At 46.6% G+C, this 23,384-nt stretch overlaps 1 protein-coding gene across 1 annotated transcript in view; it reads right to left on the bottom strand.

Moving 5' to 3' along the window:
- LOC116971342 (glycine receptor subunit alpha-3-like) overlaps positions 1-23,384 on the bottom strand; it is a 144,517-nt gene that overhangs the window by 102,603 nt on the left and 18,530 nt on the right. Inside the window, 1 exon segment of the mRNA XM_033018450.1 lies at positions 17,896-17,963. Within this exon segment, the coding sequence (XP_032874341.1) occupies positions 17,896-17,963 (68 nt within the window).

Raw genomic sequence — 23,384 nt, 5'->3', positions numbered from 1 at the left:
CTGCCTGTCCCGCTGTGTTACTCCATCACTTCATGTCTTTCGGTTTGAACCAGCATCTGCAGTTCCTTCCAACATATTAGTTCTGACTTAAATGTTGTTACAATCATAGGAAGAAGTGCATTGTTTAAATCAAACCCACTGAGGCACAATGGTACAACAGGTAGTGCTTCTGCTTCACAGCCCAAGTAAGCCCGGGATCGATCCTTACCTCCATCAAAATGCAAAGTCCTGTGACGTTCTTTTAGGAAGGAGATGAGGAGAGATTTCTTTAGTCAGTGAGGGGTGAATCTGTGGATTTCTTTGCCACAAAAGGCTGTGGAGGCCAAGTCAGTGAATATTTTTAAGGCAGAGATAGATAGATTCTTGATTAGTACAGGTGTCAGGGGTTATGGGGAGAAGGCAGGAGAATGGCATTAGGTGGGAGAGATAGATCAGTCATGATTGAATGGCGGAGTAGACTTGATGGGCCGAATAGCCCAATTCTCTCCTATCACTTATGACCATATGACCTTGAAACAGAATAGAAGGCCTGTAAAATGGAGACACAAGAGATTGCAGGTACTGGGATCCTGAATACCGATACAAACTGCTGGAGAAATTCAATGGATTAGGCAGCAGCTGTGGAGGAGATAAATGGACAGATGACATTTTGAGAGTGATGAAGGGTCCCATGCAAAACGTTGTCTGCCCATTTCCTCCGTCACTTTGCTTTTCACCTAGAGAAGAGCTTTGATGGAGTGGAAAGGGGGAAGGGTGTTATGATGAGAAGAGTGTTGGTATAACGGAGAGAAAGGATTGGGTAAACGCGCAGAGTCCCTTGGCCAGAGTAGGGGAATTGAGAACCAGAGGACATAGGTTTAAGGTGAGGTGGGGAAAGATTTAAGGAGAACCTGAGGGGTAACTTTTTTGCACAAAGGGTGGTAAGTGTATTGAACGAGCTGCCGGAGGAGGTAGTTGAGGCTGGTACTATTGCAACATTTAAGAAACATTTAGACAGGTAGGATAGGTTTGGAGGAATATGGGCCAGGCGGGACTAGTGTAGATGTGACATGGTGGTCGGTGTGGGCAAGTTGGGCCGAAGGGCCTGTTTTCATGCTGCATCACTCTATGAGTCTATGAATTCGCTCAGTTCAATGTAGAGGTACCAAAACAATTGTTTGTGTTGGTTGAAAGACCCATTGGGGGTCTGTGCTGATTTTTGGTGATACCACCAAAAAACAAGACATTGTGGAGGCTTAAACGAGCGTGAAAGTGCTGCCAAATAGACATAGACAATAGACTTTAGGTGCTGGAGTAGGCCATTCGGCCCTTCAAGCCAGCACCACCATTCAATGTGATCATGGCTGATCATCCACAATCAGTACCCCGTTCCTGCCTTCTCCCCATATCCCCTGACTCCGCTATCTTCAAGAGCCCTATCTTGGAAAGTAAGTAAGTAAGTAAGTAAACTTTATTTATATAGCACATTTTAAGTCAATTTGCATTGACCCCAAAGTGCTTCACATAATTTAAATAATAAGTTCCATTGCAAACCATAGAAAAAGGTTAAAAAAAAAGGGTTCCCTATAGGAAATATTTGAGCTCCAGGAAAGAAAAATTATAGTGCAACCTCATTAAAACACATAAAATATTCAACATTGGAGATAAGCCAAGAATATTACAGTAAAGCAGATCAGGAAATTAGCACTGGAATGTGAACAGGTGAAAAGAGAATTTAAATAACTATTATGAAATATTGCTTCTTTATCCAAGTACTGTCGTATACTTGGGATAATCACCTAGGCCTGCCAAAAGAGACAAAAGCATTAATGTAAAATAGAGCCAGATGTCTAATTAAGTTTAGTTTAGTTCAGTGATTACAGCATGGATACAGGCTCTTCTGCCCATCGAGTCCATGCCAACCAACGATCATTTGTTCACATGCTAGTTAATGTAATCCCACTTTTACATCCATTCTTTACACACTGAGGACAATTTATGGTAGCTAATTAACCACAAACCCACACATCTTTGGGATGTGGGAGGAAACCGGAGTACCTGGAGGAAACACCCAGTCACTGGTAGATTGCATAAACTCCATACAGTCAGCACCAGTCAAGATCGAACCTGGGCCTTTGGCACTGAGAGGCATCAACTCTAACATCTGTGGCGCTCAACAAACACTCGTCTCTTTCAGTTAGCAAAACTCTGCTTACCTCTAACACCCATGGAGTACCTGTGCCACTGGTGCAGCGATAGGTTTGCTGCCACACAGTGCCAGAGACCGACGCTCGATCCTGACTACGGGTCCGATCTGTACAGAGTTTGTACGTACTCTCTGTGACTGCGTGGGTTTTCTCCGGGTGCTCCAGTTTCCTCCCACATTTCAAAGACATGTTGGTTTGTAGGTTAATTATCTTCAGTAAATTGCCCCTAGTGTGTAGGATAGAACTAGTGTACGGGGGATCACAGGTCAGCGTGGACTCAATGGGCCAAAGAACCTGTTTCCACACGACATCTCTAAACTAAATTAAACTAAACTGCACCTTCAATTCATCCAAAAGCAACAAATTGTTAAAAAATCCCAGATAATGCTGAAAAAACTCAGCAGGTCAACCAGCAGCCTTGAAGATAGAAACTGAGTTAACATTTCAGGTTAATGATCTTTAAGTAGAATCCAGCTCAGAATGTCGCAAGCACAACACATAACAATGAAAGGTCATCGACCTGAAGCATTGACTCTGTTTCTCTCTCCACAGATGCTGCTTGAGGAGTGTTTTGTCTTTCATTACACTTTTCTGACATTACTTGCACCATTACGGTGCACGGTGGCACAGTGGTAGAGTTGCTGTCCTTTCACCTTGAATTTACCATTCTGACATTTAATCACTTTGGTGCTCCATTTCATCAGAGACCTTCGTTCCTGTTTTGTCCATCAGAAAAAAAGAAATGAAAGCCTGCGTGGCTCATACAAGCCTGCTTTGCCACTAAATAAGGTCGTTGGTGATCTGATCATTGACCTCAGCTCTAATTTCATGCATGGTTTCCACAACTTCAGTTTTAGTTTAGTTTAGTTTAGAGATATAGCGCGGAAACAGACCCTTCGGCCCACCGAGTCTGCACCAACCAGCGATCCCTGCACATTAACACTACCTACACACTCGATGGCAGCCTCGCCAATGGTATGTCTGTCTGTCTTTTTGTATTTGTTGTTATTTTTTGTGTGTTTAAAATGTATGTGTTAATGTTCTCTGGTTTATTTTACGTGGGGGATGGGGGGGGGGTCGGGGGAAACTTTTTTTCAATCTCTTACCTTGCCGGAGATGCGATTGTTTCCCGGATCGTATCTCCGGTCGCTCTGCGGCCTAACATCACGGAGCTGGAGGCCTTGCTCGGGACTGACTTTGAGCCCCACCGCGGGGACGTGGACTTACCATCGGAGCCGATCCCTTGCCTGGGATCGACGCTCCAACCGCGGCCTGCGGATTCCAACATCAAGGAGCTCGCAATCTCGGGTAGAGACTGATGTCGGGAAGCTCCAAAGATGCAAGAGATTCAACTAGCCCCGACCCGGGATCTGATCGCCCGGCGCGTGGGAGCTGAGATCCCCATGATGCGGGAGCTTGATCGCCCCAACGTGGATGGCCCGACTGCCAGCTACGGGAGCCAAGATCACCCCGTCAACGGAGGGCTCAATGCCCTCGACCACGGGAGAACAAAGAAAGGAAGAGATTGATCTTTTTTTTTCGCCTTTCATCACAGTGAGGAATGTGGAGGAGTCACTGTGGTGGATGTTTATGTTAAAATGTATTTTGTGTGTCTTGTTGCTTTTTATTGGTATGACTGTATGACAAATCAAATTCCTCATATGTTGCAAAACATACTTGGCTAATAATGTATGATTATGATTATGAAACCTGTACATCTTTGTACAGGTACACGCAACAAAAGCTTGCATGTGCAACTACACGCAACAATAGCTTTTCACTGTACCTCGGTACACCTGACAATATTCTAAACCGAACAGTCTCTCCTTGGTCTCACCAATATATGGGAGCCCACACCGAGAATAACGGATACAGTGCATGAGGTTGGAGGAGGTGGAAGTGAATCTCTGCCCCACCTGAAAGGACTGTCAGGGTCCCTGGATGGAGGCAAGGGAGGAGGCTAGATGCAGGAAAAATGTTCCCGATGTTGGAGGGAGTCCAGAACCAGGGTTCACAGTTTAAGATTAAGCGGGAGGCCATTAGGACTAAGATGAGGAAAAACTTTTTCAACCAGAGAGTTGTGAATCTGTGGAATTCTCTGCCTCAGAAGGCAATGGAGGGCAATTCACTGGATGTTTTCAAGAGAGAGTTAGATTTAGCCCTTAGGGCTAACAAGGGGTATGGGGAGAAAGCCAGAGCGGGGTCCTGATTTTGGATGATCTTTAAAATGATGAGAGGGATAGACAGAATTGACGTGGATAAGCTTTTCCCATTGAGAGTAGGGAAGATTCAAACAAGAGGACATGAATTCAGAATGAAGGGTCAGAAGTTTAGGGGTAACATGAGGGGGAACTTCTTTACTCAGAGAGTGGTAGCTGTGTGGAATGAGCTTCCAGCGGAAGTGGTGAAGGCAGGTTCGATTTTATCATTTAAAAATAAATTGGATAAGTGTATGGATGGGAAAGGAATGGAGGGTTATGGTCTGAGTGCAGGTAGATGGGACTAGGAGAAAATAAGTGTTCGGCACGGACTTGTAGGGCCGAGATGGCCTGTTTCCGTGCTGTAATTGTTATATGGTTATATGGTTATATCATATTGGATGGCTCGAAGGGCCAAATGGCCTACTCCTGCACCTATTTTCTATGTTTCTATGTATAGGGACAGGTGTTGCATCATGGCAATCCCGTGTCTCTCCTGATATCCACGGTGCCAAACACTGGGCACAATCTGTAAAGTCCTCAAAATGTGTAAACCTGCTCCTTGTCTACGTCTCTGGTGAGCTCCCAATCAGCGTCCTGTTTGTGTAGAGGACACAAAGCCCATATAATAGAGCATCGCACTGCAGCAAATGTACCATCACTGTTTTTAGCCCTTGCCGATACGTTAATGAATTGTGACCCCCATTTGTGGAGTTCATACGATCATAAGATCACAAGTGATAGGAGTAGAATTAGGCCATTCAGCCCATCAAGTCTACTCTGCCACTCAATCATGGCTGATCTATCTCACCCTCCTAACCCCATTCTCCTGTCTTCTCCCCATAACCTCTGACAGTCGAACTAACCAAGAATCTATCTATCTCTGCCTTAAAAATATCCACTGACTTGGCCTTCACAGTTTCTCCACCCTCTGACTAAAGAAATCTCTCCTCATCTCCTTCCTAAAAGAACGCCCTTTATTTCTGAGGCTATGACCTCCAGTCCTAGACTCTTCCACTTCATAGCACCTTTTAACACAAGGCAATTAATCCTTTTTATTCCTTCTTCCCTGGGACTCTGCTGGAACTTGAATAAGATTTCACAGAAATGGTCTCTGCACCCTTCCCAGCTTGATGTCAACGAGGGATTTGAAATGGGAAATTAAAGTCATAGGTAACATGCTCAGGTTTGCCCCAGTGGACTGAACATTTGAGCTCCGAAAAGCAATCACTCAATTGCGTTTGGATTTTTGATAGGTCGATGAGGCTATTTCGTGGGCAACGAAAGCTGCGCAGTGAATTTAAAGACAGTGGCAAAGTAGCGCAGAGGTAGAGTCGCTGGCTCACAGCGTCAGAGACCCGGGTTTGATCCTGACTACGGGTGCTGTCTGTACGGAATTTGTACGTTCCCCCTGTGACTGCGTGGGTTTTCTCCGGGTGCTCCGGTTTCCTCCCACACTCCAAAGGCATGCAGGTTTGTAGTTTAATTAGCTTTGATAAAAATTGTGAATTGTCCTGACTGTGTAGGATTGTGTTGGTGTACGGGGTGATCGCTGGTCGGTGCAGACTCAGTGGGCTGAAGGGCCTGTTTCCACAATATATCTCTAAACTAAACTAAACTAAACTAAAACTATGCAATTAGGGTGAGCATTAAATATTGACATTGCCATATCCTGGAGTTAATCAAAAAATACCTCATGAGTCTGTGACCTAATTCACCAATCCTCATCTGAGCATAATGAACGTTGAAAAATCATTTTGTTTTAATTGGGACAAGGATCTTTTCCATCTAACTTTGGAAAATGTTTTGAATTGAGCAGTCTAACATGACTAAACCAACATTCTCCCAGACAGTGGAACCATTGCAGAGTGAATTTTCAGTTCTCTGCTGTGTTGCCAGAGACATACTCCAATGATGAACAGGTTTGTAGGTTATTTGGCTTGGTATAAATGGTTCCGAGTGTGTGCTAGTGTGCGTGGTTCACTGCGGCGCAGACTCTGTGGATTGAAGGGCCTGTTTCCGCGCTGTATCTCTAAACTAAACTAAACTAAACTGCAGATGTTAGCGATGGATCCTGACCCGAAACATCGCCTGTCCATTCCCACCAGAGATGCTGCCTGACTCGCTGAGTCTCATTTACTTTAGTTTAGAGATACAGCATGGAAGTCCCTTTGGCCCACCAAATCCACGCTGACCATCAATCACCTTCAGGCAAGTTCAATGCAACCCCACTTTCTCATCCACTCCCTACACACTAGGGGCAATTGACAGAGGCCAGTTAACCTACAAAGACCCCGGGTCTTTGGGAGTTACTGCAGCACCTTGTGTTTGACACTATATTGAGGTACCTGACCAGCATGACAACAAGCAGTTCATCAGTTTAGTTTATTGTCACGTGTACCGATGTATAATGAAAAGTTTTTTGTTGCGTACTATCCAGTTAGCGGCAAGACAATACATGATTACAATCGAGCCATTCACAGTGTACAGATGCACGATAGGGAATAACGTTTAGTGCAAGGTAAAGCCATCAACGTCTGAACAAGGATAGACTGAGGGTCACCAATGAGGTATATAGTAGTTCAGCACTGCTCTCTGGTGGTGGTAGAATGGTTCAGTTGCCTGATAACACTCGTAACATGACAGGGTAGTATCCGTCAATATCTTTTCATTCATCGTGTAAGCAGACTGGGGACCTTGTCATGGAAGACAACGCAGAATTTACCTCTGAGGAGACAGATTTCTGTAACTGTGGTCTTCTTTTCTCATGTGTTGGAATATGGTGGATGTTTATGTTAACTTGGGGATGTGTATGCTTGTGTTAACTTTTATGTAGTTATGTGTCTTGTTTTAGTATGGCCGTATGGCAATCTGAATTTCACTGAACCTTAATTGGTACATGTGACAATAAACTGACCTTGAAACCTTGAACTGCAGATGCTGGTTGACACCGAAGATAGACACAAAGTGCTGGAGTAACTCAGCGGGTCAGGCAGCATCTCTGGAGAGAAGGAATGGGTGACCTTTCAGGTCGAGAATCTTCTTCAGACTGAGTCAGGGGAGAGGGGGTCGAGAGATATGGAAGGGCAAGGTGTGAAAATGACACATCAAAGCAGACGATGTGGAAATAATAAAGAAATATAAAATGAAGAGACAGTTGAGGCCCAATGCAAATTGGAGGTACAGCACCTCATATTTCACTGGGGCAGCTTCCAACCCAGCGGTATGAATATTGATTTCTCTAGTTTAGTTTAGTTTAGTTTAGACATACAGCGCGGAAACAGGCCCTTTGGCCCACCGGGTCCCTGCCGACCAGCGATCCCCGCACATTCATGTTAGCCCACACACACAAGAGACAATTTTTACATTTATACCAAGCCAATTTACCTACAGACCTGTAAGGCTTTGGAGTGTGGCAGGAAACCGAAGATCTCGGAAAAATCCCACGCAGGTCACGGGGCAAATGTACAAACTCTGTACAGATAGCACCCATGGTCAGGATCGAACCCATGCCTCCGGCACTTCAAGCACCGTAAGGCAGCAACGCTACCTCTGCGTCACCATGCTGCCCACTTTCAGTAACTTCTCCAACTTCAAGTAACCCTTGCTTTCCCACTCTCGCCGGCCCTCACCACCCTACTTCTCTGACTAGTTTCACTGTCCTCTTGATTAATTGTACTGAATGTATGCCACGTTGTCACCTTCCCCTCAGCTAACAATGAACCATTCTACAATTCTTCCCACCCTGCTTCCTGTAAGGACTCCATCCCCTATTCCCAATTCCTCAGTATACGCCGCATCTGCACCCAGGATGAGGTGTTCCACACCAGGGCATCGGAGATATCCTCATTCTTCAGGGAATGGGGGTTCCCCTTTTATACTATAGATGAGGCTCTCACCAGGGTCTCTTCTATACCCCGTGACTCTGCTCTCACTCCCCATCCCCCCACTCGTAACAAGGGCAGAGTCCCCCTTGTCCTCACCTTCCACCCTACCAGCCATCACACACAACAAATAATCCTCCGACATTTTCGCCACCTCCAACGTGATCCCACCACTTGCCAAATCTTCCCATCTCCTCCCCTGTCTGCTTTCCGCAGAGACCGCTCCCTCCGGAACTCCCTGGTCAATTCATTCCTTCCCACCTGAACCACCCCCTCTCCGGGCACTTTCCATTGCAACCGCAGGAAATGCTACACTTGTCACTTTACCTCCCCCCTTGACTCCATTCAAGGACCCAATTTCCCGGTGCGGCAGAGGTTCACCTGCACCTCCTCCAACCTCATCTATTGCATCCGCTGCTCTAGATGTCATCTGCTCTACATCGGTGAAACCAAGCATAGGCTTGGCGATCGCTTCGCCGAACACCTCCGCTCGTTGCGCAATAACTAACCTGATCACCCAGTGGCTCAACACTTCAACTCCCCTTCCCATTCCGAATCCGACTTTTCTGTCCCGCTGAGTTACTCCAGCATTTTGTGCCTGTCATCTTTTCTCACTTAGACAGCAATGGAAAGAGACTTCAGAGTTCCTTGCTGAAATCCTGGTGCATTTTGTTATTTTTCTGGCTGTGGAGAAATCTGGGCTCCGTGGTGTGCGGTTAAATCAGAATCAGCAAGGTATTGTTCAATTTACCCTAACTCCTTCCTCTTGCTGCAACTGATGCAATGGGCATGAAAGCAAATCATTTGCCAGAACTTGAGGGTGTGAGCTATAGGGAGAGGTTGAGTAGGCTGGGACTATTCCTTAGAGTGCAGGAGGATGAGGGGTGATCTTATTGAGGTGTATAAAATCATGAGAGGAATAGATCGGGTAGATGCACAGATTCTCTTGCCCAGAGTAGGGGAACTGAAGACCAGAGGACATAGGTTTAAGGTGAAGGGGAAAAGATTTAATAGGAATCTGAGGGGTAAGGTTTTCACACAAAGGGTGGTGGGTGTATGGAACAAGCTGCCAGAGGAGGTCGTTAAGGTTGGAACTATCCCAACGTATAAGAAACAGTTAGACAGGTACGTGTATAGGACAAGTTTGGAGGGAAATGGACCAAGCGCAGGCAAGTGGGACTAGTGTAGCTGGGACATGTTGGCCGGTGAGGGCAAGTTGGGCCGAAGGGCCTGTTTCCACACTATCACTATGATTTTATTCAAGAGCTATTAAGGATGTGTTCCACAGTATAAGATCTGGGATGTGACCAGGGTGGTATCAAACTAAACAGGTTTGTGAGATAATCCAACGGTTCCTTCTCCTGTAAAAGTCTCATTATCCTCTTCTCCACTGGAAATTCCCCCATCAAGCTTGGAAGGGTGCAGAGAAGATTTATGAGGATGTTGCAGGGATTCGAGAACCTGAGCTGTTGTGAGAGATTGGATGGTCTGGGTCTTTATTCCTTGGAACACAAGGGATTGTGGGGTGATCTTATAGAGGTGTATAAAATCATGATTATTACAGGTGTTAGGTATTATGCGGAGAAGGCAGGAGAACGCGGTTAGGTGGGAGTGATAGATCAGCCATGATTGAATGGCGGAGTAGACTTGATGGGCTGAATGGCCTAATTCTGCTCCCATCACTTACGAAGGAAATAGACAACAAAATGCACATAGTCTTTTTCCCTGGGTAAGAGAATCAAGAATTAGAGGGAAGATAGACACAAAAAGCTGGAGTAACTCAGCGGGACAGGCAGCATCTCTGGAGAGAAGGAATGGGTGATGTTTCGGCTTGAGACCCTTCGTCAGACTGGTTAGGGATAAGGGAAACGAGACATATAGATTGTGATGTGCAGAGTTAAAGGACAATGAATGAAAGATATGCAAAAAAATAATGTTGATAAAGGAAACAGGCCATTGTAAGCTGTTGGTCGGGTGAAAATGAGAAGCTAGTGCGACTTGGGTGGGGGAGGAATAGAGAGGGAGGGAATGGGGGGCTACCTGAAGTGAGAGAAATTAATATTCATACCACTGGGCTGTAAGCTGCCCAAGCAAAATATGAGATGCTGTTATTCCAATTTGCGTTTAGCCTCACTCTGACAATGGAGGAGACAGAGGACAGAAATGTCGGTGTGGGAATGGGAAGGAGAATTAAAGTGCCCAGCAACTGGGAGATCAGGTTGGTTCAGGCGGGGCTGAGTGAACGTGTTCTGCGAAACGATCGCCCAGTCTGCGTTTGGTCTCGTCAATGTTTCAGAGTTCATATCTTGAACAATGGATACAGTAGATTGGAGGAGGTGCAAGTGAACCTCTACCTAACCTGAAAGGTCGGGGTCCCTGGACAGAGTCGAGGGAGGAGGTATAGGGACAGGTGTTGCATCTTCTGCGGTTGCAGGGGAAGGTACCCGGTGAGTGGGTAGTTTGGGTGGGAAGGGATGAGTTAACCAGGGAGTTGCGGAGGGAACGGTCTCTGCTGAAAAGGGGTGGAGATGGGAAAATGTGACTGCTAGTGCGATCCTGTTGGAGGTGGCGAAAATGTCAGAGGATTATGTGTTGTATGCAACAGCTGATGGGGTGAAAGGTAAGGACTAGGGGGACTCTGTCTCTATTGCAACTAGGGGGAGCGGGAGCAAGGGCGGAGCTGCGGGGTACCGAGGAGACACGAGTGAGGACCTCGTCTATGATGGGAGAGGGGAACCCCCGTTCCCGAAATAATGAAGACAGCTCGGATGTCCTAATATGGAACACCTCATCTTCGGCGCAGATGCAGCATACATAGAGGAATTGGGAGTAAGGGATAGAGTCTTTGCAGGAAGCAGGGTGGGAAGAAGTGTAGTCGAGATAGTTGTGGCAGTCAATGGGCTTGCATGGGTTTAAGGTGAGAGGGGAAAGACTTAATGGGAAACTGAGGGGAAACTTATTCACACAGAGGGTGGACCAGTTGGGCAGAAGGGTCTGCTTCCATGTCAAATGACTCTGTGACTCATCTGAAGGCGACATAAGCAATTTGTGGCGACAGGTCACCCAGTAATTAATCCTGGTATATGTGAAGGTCATGAATGGCTCCTGAGGAAGATGTGTCCCCAGTAATTACTGAGCCAACCACTGTGTGATGAGGTCTTGCCGATGCTACGCTGGATGCAATGCTCCAGCTTCCAGGCGGGCCTGAGGTTATTCAATCGCTTGACAACATGTGACGCTTCCTCGATCTCTGCACTGTTAAAATGCTCGCAGTGGAAGGTTACGTTTGGTGCTCAGTTACAATCCCTGGTCTGATTTACCACAACCACCTCAGAGTTGATTGTTTAGGACAGCATCGATTGCACTGAGGACTGAGAAGTTAGCAGCAACCCCCTGGGCTGTTGTAACGCTGCTTCAATGCGACACAGGTACATATTAAGCCTCGGTAATCATACAGAGAGCGAGTGGCCCACATGCGCTTTGAAGGACAATAGACAATAGACAATAGACAATAGGTGCAGGAGTAGGTCATTCGGCCCTTCGAGCCAATGTGATCATGGCTGATCATCCCCAATCAGTACCTCTTTATCTCAGTACCCCAGAGATCTCCAGGGAAAGCAATATACATTTTTGTTGAGTAGAGAGTTGGCCAGCGTAGGGGAATCAAGAACCTGATGACATAGGTTTAAGGTGAGGGGGAAAAAAATTGAATAGGAACCTGAGGGGTAACTTTTTCCACACAGAAGGTGATGGGGTATGGAAGGAGCTGCCACAGGAGGTAGATCAGGCAGGTACTATTGCACCATATAAGAAACATTTACACAGGTAAATGGATAGAACTGGTTGAGAGGGATATGGGCCAAATGTAGTGTAGATGGGGCATGTTGGCCAGTATGGGCAAGTTGGGCTGAAGGGCCTGTTGTACAACTTCGAGGGGAATCTACAGACAAGGGAGTTCCCGTCCCATGTTCCCTACTACCCTTGCCTTCCTGGTGGTAAGGTTGTAGGTATGAGAGGTGCTGTCTGAGGAGCCTAGGCAGTGCATTTCATAGATGACACACACTGCAATGGGGGTGAACCAGTGTGGAAGGGGTAGGACGGCATTGAAGTGAGTTGTTGCATCGTGCCAAGGTTCATAGGTGTTGCTGGAACTGAACTCATCTGGGCAAGTGGAGGATAGTCCATCTCACTCACCAATTGTGCCTAACAGATGGAGGAAATTCCTTGGGAAGCCAAATCTGTTTCTGACCCCGTGGATCCCAAGTACTTACAAGCAAAGAAGGCTATAGACCAAATGCAACAATGAGACTAGTGCAATGGTCAGCATGGGCAAGGTGGGCTGAAGGCCCTATTTCTGTGCTGCATGACTCTTATGTGTCAGTGGTAAGCCTGTGTGAATCATTCAATGGGATCATTGCAGAGATGTTTTGGGTCAGAAGGTCATACCTGCTAGGAGCAGAATTAGGCCATTCGGCCCATCAAGACTACTCTGCCATTCGATCATGGCTGATCCATCTCTCCCCCCTAATGCAATTTTCCTGCCTTTTCCCCCATAACTCCAGACATCCATACTAATCAACTTACAAGAATGTTGTCGGGACATGAGGGCCTGAGGTACAGGGAGAGATTGAGCAGGCTAGGACTCTATTCCTTGGAGCGCAGCAGAATGAGGGATGATCTTATAAAGGTGTACAAAATCATGAGAGGAATAAATCGGGTAAATGCACAGCCTTTAACACAGAGTAGGGTAATCGAGAACCAAAGGACATAGATTTAAGGTGAGGTGTGTGGGGTGGGGAGGGGGGGGGGGGGGGGGGGGGGGCTGGGGGGAGGAGATTTAATAGGAACCTGAAGGACAAAATTTGTACACAAAGAGTGATGGATGTGTGGAACAAGGTAGTTGAAGCAGATACTATCATGAATTTTAAGAAACATTTGGACAGGTACATGGATAGGGTAAGTTTAGAGAGGTGGGACTAATGTAGATGGGGTTGACGTGGGCAAGTTGGGCCTGTTTCCAAGCTGTTTGAGTCTGTGACTCTGTTTGAACCTGCTGCCAGAGGTGGTGGTGCAAGCAGATAGTAGCGTTTAAGAGGCATTTAAATAAACACATGGATATGCAGGGAATGACAGGAGATGAATCACCTTCAGGCAGAGGAGATTGGTTTAATCTGGCATCATATTGGGCGTTGGTATTGAGGGGCAAAGGGTTGGTTCCTGAGCTGTACTGTTTTATTTTCTATGTCCTATGCATTTCACTAGCATTGATACAGAGTTTAATTTACTTTAGTTTAGAGACACAGCGTGGAAACAGACCCTTCGGCCCAACGGGTCTGCGCTGACCAGCGATCCCCGATCATTAACACTATCCAACACACACTAGGGATAATTTACAATTTTACCAAGCCAATTAACCTACAAACCTGAAAGTCTTTGGAGTGTGGGAGGAAACCGGAGATCCCGGAGAAATCCCACCCGGGTCATGGGGAGAACATACAAACCCTGTACAGACCCATAGTCAGGATCGAAGCCGGGTCTGTGGCGCTGTAAGGTGGCAACTGTGTGTCACTATGTGTTACTGCTGTGTCACTGTGCTGCTGAGTAGTGAGGAGAGTTGAGGGACTTGTACAGAGGCTGACGCAGCAGAATAATAGCCACCCCCCCCCCCCCACAAGCTCAATTCGCCCACCACGGACTGAATATCCTCATCCTGCATGGCACACCCGCCCAGAGTGGAAGGAGTCGGATGAAGGGCCGGTAATCAGTCCGGCAGTGGGAGGGGGTGCACTGCATGGATGAGGGAGCGGGCCGCTGGAGGCCCTGCAGCAGCCTGGGACTTGGCTGGATGGGGCGCCGCTCCAAGAGGCCAAGCACGTGGACCGCACAAGGCCTACAGCGGTGGAGGACATCACGGCTGCGCTTGGCCAGGCCGACTCTGCAACGTCGCCAGGACAACGGCCCTTCATGGTTGAGGAACAGTTCATGGGCAGATCAGGGTCGACAGAGGAGAAGATGCTTTCAATATGATTTACCATTCGCTTGACAACCACATCACAATAATATTTATGAGGAGCCTTTGGTACATGCCTTATAGGTTCTGGCACTGCAGCAAACATGGCCCTGGGACCGAGACTTTAAAATGTCTTCCTCATTGGATTTAGCCCTTGATACAACAGTGCAGCGGTAGAGTTGCTGCCTTACAATGCCAGAGACCCGGGTTTGATCCTGACTAGTTCAGTTTAGTTTAGAGATACTGCGCGGAAACAGGCCCTTTGGCCCATCGGGTCCATGCCAACCAGCGATCCCCGCACATTATCACCATCCGACACCCACCAGGGTCAATTTACCTACAAACCTGTACGTCTGGAGTGTGGGAGGAAACCGAAGATCTCGGAGAAAACCTACGCAGGTCACAGGGAGAACGTACAAACTGTACAGACGGCACACGTAGTCGGGATCGGACCCGGGTCTCCGACGCTGCATTCGCTGTAAGGCAGCAACTCTAAGGCTGCGCCACCATGACTGCGGGTGCTGTCTGTACGGAGTTTGTATGTTTTCCTTGTGACCTGCGTGGGTTTTCTCCTGGTGCTCCGGATTCCCCCCACACTTGAAAGACGTACAGGTTTGTAGGTTGATTGGCTTTGGTAAGTTGTAAAGTTGTCCCTCGTGTTTAGGATGATGCTAGTGTCTGGACTCTGGGACGCTGGTCAGGTCTCAGTTACATCTGTGCACAAACTGAGTTATTCCAGTAGCTGCCAAATGCCTGTGGTGGAAATGTTGCCCAGCAGGCACGGGAGATTGAAACAGATAGGTCCTCTTCCAACTGTAACCCTCCCTCGGGTTTACATTTTACTCTTTATCTGACACCATTTTATCTCCTTTACAGCTTCAGCCTTCGTCGCATACTCCACCCACCTACCAATCTAACACTCCCCCCACCTGCATCCACCCATCACTCGCCAGGCGTTGTCCTAGTTACGTAACTACATAGAACTGGAAGGGCCCTTCGGCCCACAATCTTTGTGCCGTACATGATACCATGTCACCTGCCTGTACATAATCCATACCTATCTAATCCCTGCACTTCCGTGTGCCTATCTATAAGCTTCTTAAACATTGCTTTCATATTAGCCTCCACCACCACCCCTGGCAATGTGACCCAGTCCCCCACAATGATCTGTATAAAAAAACCTGCTCCTTCTCTGTAAACTAAACTAAACTAAAAGTCTCCATTGAATTTTCCACCTCTTGCCTTCTTGCTAACCTCTCAAGCGTTGCATATTTCAGACTGTCCCCCCTATCTATGCTTCTCATAATTTTACATACTTCCATTAAATCTCAACCTCTTACTTTCAGAGAAACAATAGACAATAGCCATTCGGCCCTTCGAGCCAGCACCGCCATTCAATGTGATCATTGCTGATCATCCCCAATCAGTACCCTGTTCCTGCCTTCTCCCCATATCCACTGACTCCGTTATCTTTAAGAGCCCTATCTAGCTCACTCTTGAAAATATCCAAAGAACCAGTCTCCACCGCCCTCCGAGGCAGAGAATTCTGTGTGAAAATGTCACCATTTCTTTCACTGCTTTCTCCCCCCCCCCCCCCCCCCCCCCCCCCCCCCCCCCCCCCCCCCCCCTCACTACAATCAGCCTGTAGAAGAAACAAGAACTGAAACGTCACTCAACCATTCTCTCCACTAATGCTGCCCGACCCTCTAATTTTTTAGTTGAAGCCGGTTGCGATGCTAGTTGAAGGTGGTTGCCGGAGGTTGCAGGTAGTGGAAGGTAAGATCTTTTTTTCACCCAGTTTTATTCCACCAGGGAGGTCTTACCTTCCAATACCTCCAACCTCCGGCAACCACCTTCAACTAACATCGCAACAGCTTCGACTAAAAAATTACCGATTTTTAAAATGGCAACCTATTATTAGTTGCGGCCAGTTTTGAAATTTTTGAAATAATCGCTGGAACATAGAAGAAGCGGAAACCACTTTCGACCATTAGGGAGACTGACAAAAACCTCTGGGAACCTCCGGGAACCGCACGGAACCGCATAAGGGCCTGTCCCACTTATGCGACTCTTTAGGCAAAAACCTTGGGTGGGGCGCAAAGTCTCCAGAGGTTTCCGTTCAGGTTTCCTAAGTGGGACAGGGGCATTACTCCACCATTTGTGTCTATCTACTGCTCTAATTTCAGGTTTCCATCATGTTCGCATCTGCATTTATCTTTAATAACAGGAATGTAGATCATTTATTTCTTTACATATCATTCCTCCGTTACTTGGTAGGTTTCTCTCGACCTCTATCACAAGGTGTCATTACGGCACTGAATCTACTTCTTGTCTCTCATACTCCACTGGGACTATGGCTCTCTGTACTCTGTCCATGACAGCTCTCTCTACACTCATCTTAGCCCTCATGGGCTGTAATTTGCAGTCATTACCATTCATCTAGAAAGACATTCTTCCCCATATGCCCCAAACCTGAATTGTCTTTAGCCAGAGGGTGGCGAATCTGTGGAATTGATTGCCACAGACGGCTGTGGCGGCCAAGTCATTAGGTATTTTTAAGGCGGAAATTGACGGATTCATGATTAGTACGGATGTCAGGGAATATGTGGAGAAGGCAGGAGAATGAGGTTGCGAGTGAAAGATGGATGATTGAATGGCGGAGTAGACTCGATGGGCCGAATGGCCTAATTCTGCTCCTGTGACATAAACTTATGAAACCTCTTGCACATCCCTTTAACCAACTCCTCACTGCATCCCTTGCCAACTCCTTGCCAACACCTCACCCCCCATCTCTGCCCACCCATTCACAGCCCCTATAACTTAATGTATGAGACCATTCCATGGAAAAGTAGGCATGATGATTTTCATTGACCTTTCAGAATGTATCTTTCACCCACCATGTCTGCGCCGACCAGCGATCAGCCAGTCTACTTGTGATCATCCAGTCCACTGGTGTCCTACACCACTAAGTACAATTTTACTGGAGCCAATTAACCTGGGCTAGTGCTGAACTACTATCTACCTCTTTGATGACCCTCAGACTATCCTTGATCGGACTCTGCAGGGTTTACCTTGCACTAAACATTATTCCCTAATGGGCCTGTCCCACTTAGGCGATTTTTGGGTGACTACGGGCGAATGCCACAACATTTTCAACATGTTGAAAATTTTTCGGCGGTAGTGGAGACAATTTTTGGAGTCGTAGGTTGTCGTAGGTGTTATCATAGGTTGTCGTAGGTTGTCGCCAGGTGTTGTAGATGAATTCCATTAAAATGGGTCCCTGGCAGTCGCCTAAAGAGTTGCCTAAGTGGGACAAGCCCTTTATCATGTATCACCTATACATTGTAAATGGATCAATTGTAATCATGTATTGTGTTTCTGCTGAGCGGATAGCACGCAATAAAAGTTTTTCACTGTACCTCGGTACACGTGGCAATAAACTAAACTGGAACTGAAACTGAAAGTAGTCTCCTCTGAATGTTCAATTAAAAAGTATAAAGAAAGAAATGACCCCAGGACCAAAAATGCAACTGTGGAAGCAATGAATTCTCGAACATAAAACCATCATCGTACAAGAGCCCTCCAGGGAAAAGGGAGAAATACATATCTGGACTCACCATGGTTGTCTCTGCAATTGAGCCAAAGCTGTTGATAAATATGTTGCAGGTGACATTGACAGGAGGGCCTGTGAAAAGAATGAGCAAAGCATTGAAGCACAAACGTTGAATCCGGCGCGCAGTCTGACACTGAAAGCAAAACATCAGTTTCAATTAGTTCACTCGTCTCATCGTGCAGGGGCCCTGAGACTGATAATCCAGGCTGTTTTCTTCCCTCTCTGTTTTTATCTGCCCGACTTACTCTGCTCCTACTGCTGTGCCTCCGTTGATCAGCTGGAAGGGATTATGCCCCATGCCTTTTGTCGGCACCTGCTAAGCTGCCCTGGCCCAGGAGACGTAGAACAGCACGTAGAACAGCAAGGAACTGCAGATGCTGGTTTAAATCGAAGATAGACACAAATGCTAGATTAACAGGCAGCATCTTTGGGGAGAAGGAATGGGTGACATTTCAGGTCGAGACCCTTCTTCAGACTCAGCACGGCACTGGACCAGGCCCTTCGGCCCACAGTATCTGTCCTGACCCTGCTGCAAGTTTGAACTGCACTTGGCGGCACGTAAACTGGGTGGCACAGTGGCATATGTTGCTGCTTCACAGCACAAGAGACCCGGGTTCGATCCCGACCACGGGCGCTGTCAATGCAGAGTTTGTACATTTAACAAGACCAAGTCTGAAGAAACATCACCCATTCCTTCTCTCCAGAGATGCTGCCTGTTCCACTGAGTTACTCCAGCATTTAGCGACTATCTTCACTTACAGAGATGTTGATTAAGGGGTAAATATTGCCAGAACCCTGCAGAAACACTATTGCAAATCTTTTACTGGCTTAGGTATTTTTATGCTTCGGTTAAACGGCCTTCCCCAAAAATATATATTCACCCTGGTTGCCAGGAAACCATTGCTACATAATGCATATGATGTTCTGGTGCTGCACTCATTTATTTTCTGCACTTTAAGGTAACTATAATCTGACCACAAGTAACAGACCACTGAAACTGTTTTCTAACATGTGTGGGAAGGAACTGCAAATGCTGGTTTACACTGAAGATAGACACAAAAATGCTGGAGTAACTCAGCGGGTCAAACAGCATCTCTGAATGGAAGGAATGGGTGACATTTCAGGACAAGACCGTTCCTCAGACTTTTCTCCAGTTATGCTGCCTGACCCGCTGAGGTACTCCAGCATTTTGTGTCTATCTGCTTCTTAAGATGTTTCATTTGGCTCCAGGATACAAAGCACCTTTGAAAGCTGAGCTGAAATTCTAAGCAGTCAAACACAAAATGGAGGATCTGTTCTCCCATCAAATAAAACTGAGATTCAGCGCCATATTAAACCTCAATTTAAACCTCATTTTTTTAGTTTTAGAGATACAGCGCAGAAACAGGGCCCTCGGCCCACCGAGTCTGCACCAACCAGCGATCCCCGCACATTAACACCACCCAACACACATTAGGGACAATTTTACACATACGCCAAGCCAATTTACCTGCAAACCTGTACATTTTGTACACTACTGTACATTACTGTACACGGGGAAAGTGTGGAGAGAGTGTCCAGCTTTAAGTTTCTGGGCACTCACATTTCAGAAGACCTCACATGGTCCACAAACACCGCCGCGTTGGTCAAGAAGGCACAGCAACGACTGTTCTTCCTGAGGACATTAAAAAAGACTGGTCTGCCCCAACAGCTGCTGACAACGTTCTACCGCTGCACCACAGAGAGCATACTAACGTATGGCATCTCTGTGTGGTATCTCAGCTGCACGGAGGCGGAGAGGAGAGCTCTTCAGCGCGTCATCAACAGAGCGCAGTGGATCATCGGGACAGAGCTACCAGCCTTGGAGGGCATCTACCACACGCGGTGCCTCAGGAAGGCCCTCAGCATCCATAAGGACTCATCACACCCCTGCCACGGTCTGTTTCAACTACTTCCCTCCGGCAGACGTTACAAGGCCTTCTACGCCCGAACCTCTAGACTCAGGAACAGTTTTATCCCAAGAGCTATAGCGGCTCTGAACCGGCCCTAATGAGTGCCCCCCCACCCACTCCCTTTGGACAGACTCCCTCAGATGGTCACGTCAATCAATTCAGCTTGCTTATTTATGTATTGTATTTATTTACCTTTCTTGTACATCAGTGGAGCTGCATACTAAATCTCGTTGCACTGACATGCAATGACAATAAAAGATATATTATTATTATTATTATTATTATTATTATTATTATTATCTTTGGAGTGTGGGAGCAAACCGATGACCTCGGAGAAAACCCACGAGGTCACGGGGAGAACGTACGAACACTGTACAGACAGCACCTGTAATCAGGATAAACCCGGGTCTCTAGCACTGTAAGGCAGTAGCTCCACCACTACGCCACCATGACGCTCCATAGCATTGCAGAAATAACAAGGGTAGATGACCAATCAGGTCACCAGAAGGCAGAATAGTCATTGAAATCTTTTAAACGAGCTATGTTCACGTATCTGTACACTGCGAATGGCTCGATTGTAATCATGTATGGTCTTTCCGCTGGCTGGATAGCATGCATCAAAAGATTTTCACTGTACCTCGGTACACGTGACAATAAACTAAACTGAACTGAACATTCACTCGGCAATCAAATCAGATACCAAATCATTATTGTAATAACAGATTCTCTGTAAGCACGCAGGCAGTATTCACTTGATCCCAGACTTCCATTTGCATGCCCTGGTGTGAGCAAGTGAAGGGGAATGTGTGCTGGTTATTAGGAAGCTTGAAATTTGTTGACATTTGCTGAGACAGATCCACAATCTATACGATTACTGACATACCCCAATGCGACCCCATAGCACGCCTTTTAAAACACGCATTAATATCCAGGCCTTTTTCCATGAAGAAACAAAGAACTGTAGATGCCACTCAATGCCCAGGTCACAGAGTGCTGGAGTAACTCAGCAGGTCAGACAGCATCTCTGGAGATCATGGATGGGTGACTTTTTGAGTCACGACCTTTCATCCAGCTCTGACATCTGAAGGAGGGTCTCGACCCGAAATGCCACCTATCCATGTTCTCCAGAAATGCTGTCTAACCAGCTGATTTACTTCAGTACTTGTGTGTCCATTTTCTATGACACTGTGTATGTTCAGCTCTGAACTCATTCTCATCTAAAGGCTTAACTATTCCATATCCATGTGTAGGAAGGAAGTGCCTGGCTGGCTTACTCCGAAGATAGACACAAAACAGTGGAGTAACTCAGCGGGACAGGCAGCATCTTTGGAGAGAAGGAATGGGTGACGTTTCGGGTCGAAACCCTTCTTCAGTTAACAAGCTAAAATGATATTAAAGCAGTAATTTAAAAAGATTCTACAAAGTGAACCAAATACAATGGAGGATACATCTATGCATAAAATTTCCATCTTAAATTTATGTTAGTGAATTTAAAAAAAAATGTGATTGTGTATCTCTCTCTGTTTTTTTCTTTCTCCCGATCACAGACTAGAAGTAATTACACATGAACGATATTGCCTTTAATCCTTTCATTTCTGCACTCACCATCTGGCGGTGTGCTTTCCTGTCAGAAGGTGTTACTTAGCATAAGTAATGCAAAAGAACATCTTTTTACGTACTTAAAAAAAACAAAGTAACATGCATAATTGATGTCTTGAGAATAAGGAGCTTCAGAACTGGAACAGTTCCCCAGCTTAATTTAGTTTAGAGATACAGCGCGGAAACAGGTCCTTCGGCCCACCGAGTACGCGCCGACCAGCGATCCCCGTACACTAGAAAATAGACACAAAATGCTGGAGTAATCCAACGGGTCAGGCAGCATCTCTGGAGAAAAGGAATATGTCATGTTTCGGGTCGAGACCCTTCTTCAGACTGAGAGTCGGGGGAGAGGGAAGCCGGAGGTATGAAAAGGACATATAATAAATGATAAAAGGTATGAAAAAAACAAATCAGTCAGCATCGATGATCAAGGAAAGGTGGAGCCCATAATGGTCCATTGTTGGCTGTGGAAGAGGTGATAATGAGGGGATACAACGCCCCCACACACACTAACACATTCCATACACTAGGGACAATTTTTACAATTTTGCCGAAGCCAATTAACCTACAAACCTGTATGTCTTTGGACTGTGGGAGAAAACAGGAGCACCCGGAAAAAACCCATGCAGTCACAGGGAGAAAGTACAAACTCTGTACAGACAGCCAGGACCGTCTTAACGGCATTATAGGCCCCCGGGAAAAGCAATGCACTGGGGCTCCTACACATCCAGTTTCTTTATGCCGAATCAAATATGCTGTCATGCACTTGCAATGTTCTTCTCCGTTTTCATGTTCTACAATAACATTCTACAATACATAGATTAGCATGGGGCCCCTGTGCTTGTGGGGCCTCGGGCAACTGCCCAGTGTGCCCATGCGTTAATTCGGCCCTGCAGACAGCACCTGTAGTCAGGATTGAACCCGGTCTCTGACGCTGTAAGGCAGTAACTCTACCGCTGCACCACTGTGCCTACCTAATTGAGATATCGTCCAAGATCTGAACCAATCAATTAGCCTGGTCTCCTAACAAAGCAGTCCCATCACTTTGCATTGGCGGTAGACAAAAATGCTGGAGAAACTCAGCGGGTGAGGCAGCATCTATGGAGAGAAGGAATTGCCGATGTTTCTGGCCGAGAAGTTTAACTTATCTACATCGGTGAGACCAAGCGCAGGCTAACTTCTCTACATCGGTGAGACCAAGCGCAGGTTTGGCGATCGCTTCACCCAACACCTCCGCTCAGTTCGCAATAACTAACCTGATCTCCCGGTGGCTCAGCACTTCAACTACCCCTCCCATTCTGAATCCGACCTTTCTGTCCTGGACCTCCTCCATTGCCAGAGTGAGGCCCAGCGCAAATTGGAGGAAAAGCACCTCATATTTCGCTTGTAGGAAGTTCGTAGAAAAGGGTCAGAAGAAGGGCCTCGACTCGAAATGTCACCTATTCCTTCATTCCATAGATGCCGCCTCACCCGCTGTGTTTCTCCAGCATTTTTGTCTTCCTTCATATTTCGCTAGGGTAGTTTACACCCCAGCGGTATGAACATTGACTTCTCCAATTTCAGGTAGTCCTGGCTTTCTCCCTCCTTCCCTTCCCCTTCCCAGCTCTCCCACAAGCCTACTGTCTCACCTCTTCTTTTCTTTTTCCCGCCCTCCCCCTCCTCCCGACATCAGTCTGAAGAAGCGTCTCGACCCGAAATGTCGCCTATTCCTTCTTTCCATTGATGCTGCCTCACCCGTTGAGTTTCTCCAGCATTTTTGTCTACCTTTAATTTTTCCAGCATCTGCTGTTCTTTCTTCAACTTTGCACTGGCTATTACTTTTATCACTTTGCTCTGAAGTTGAATATAAATGGTGCCAGAATTTTCTTTCATCAATTTAAGTTTGCAGTTACATTTGTTTACACATTGAAGCTTTAATGAACAATACTCAAAGTGTTGTTGTATTGTGTGAATTTCATTTTGT

This window comes from Amblyraja radiata, chromosome 3, assembly GCF_010909765.2.
Source record: "Amblyraja radiata isolate CabotCenter1 chromosome 3, sAmbRad1.1.pri, whole genome shotgun sequence".
Classification (NCBI taxonomy): Eukaryota; Metazoa; Chordata; class Chondrichthyes; order Rajiformes; family Rajidae; genus Amblyraja; species Amblyraja radiata.
This window is presented reverse-complemented; position numbering and strand designations above follow the sequence as displayed.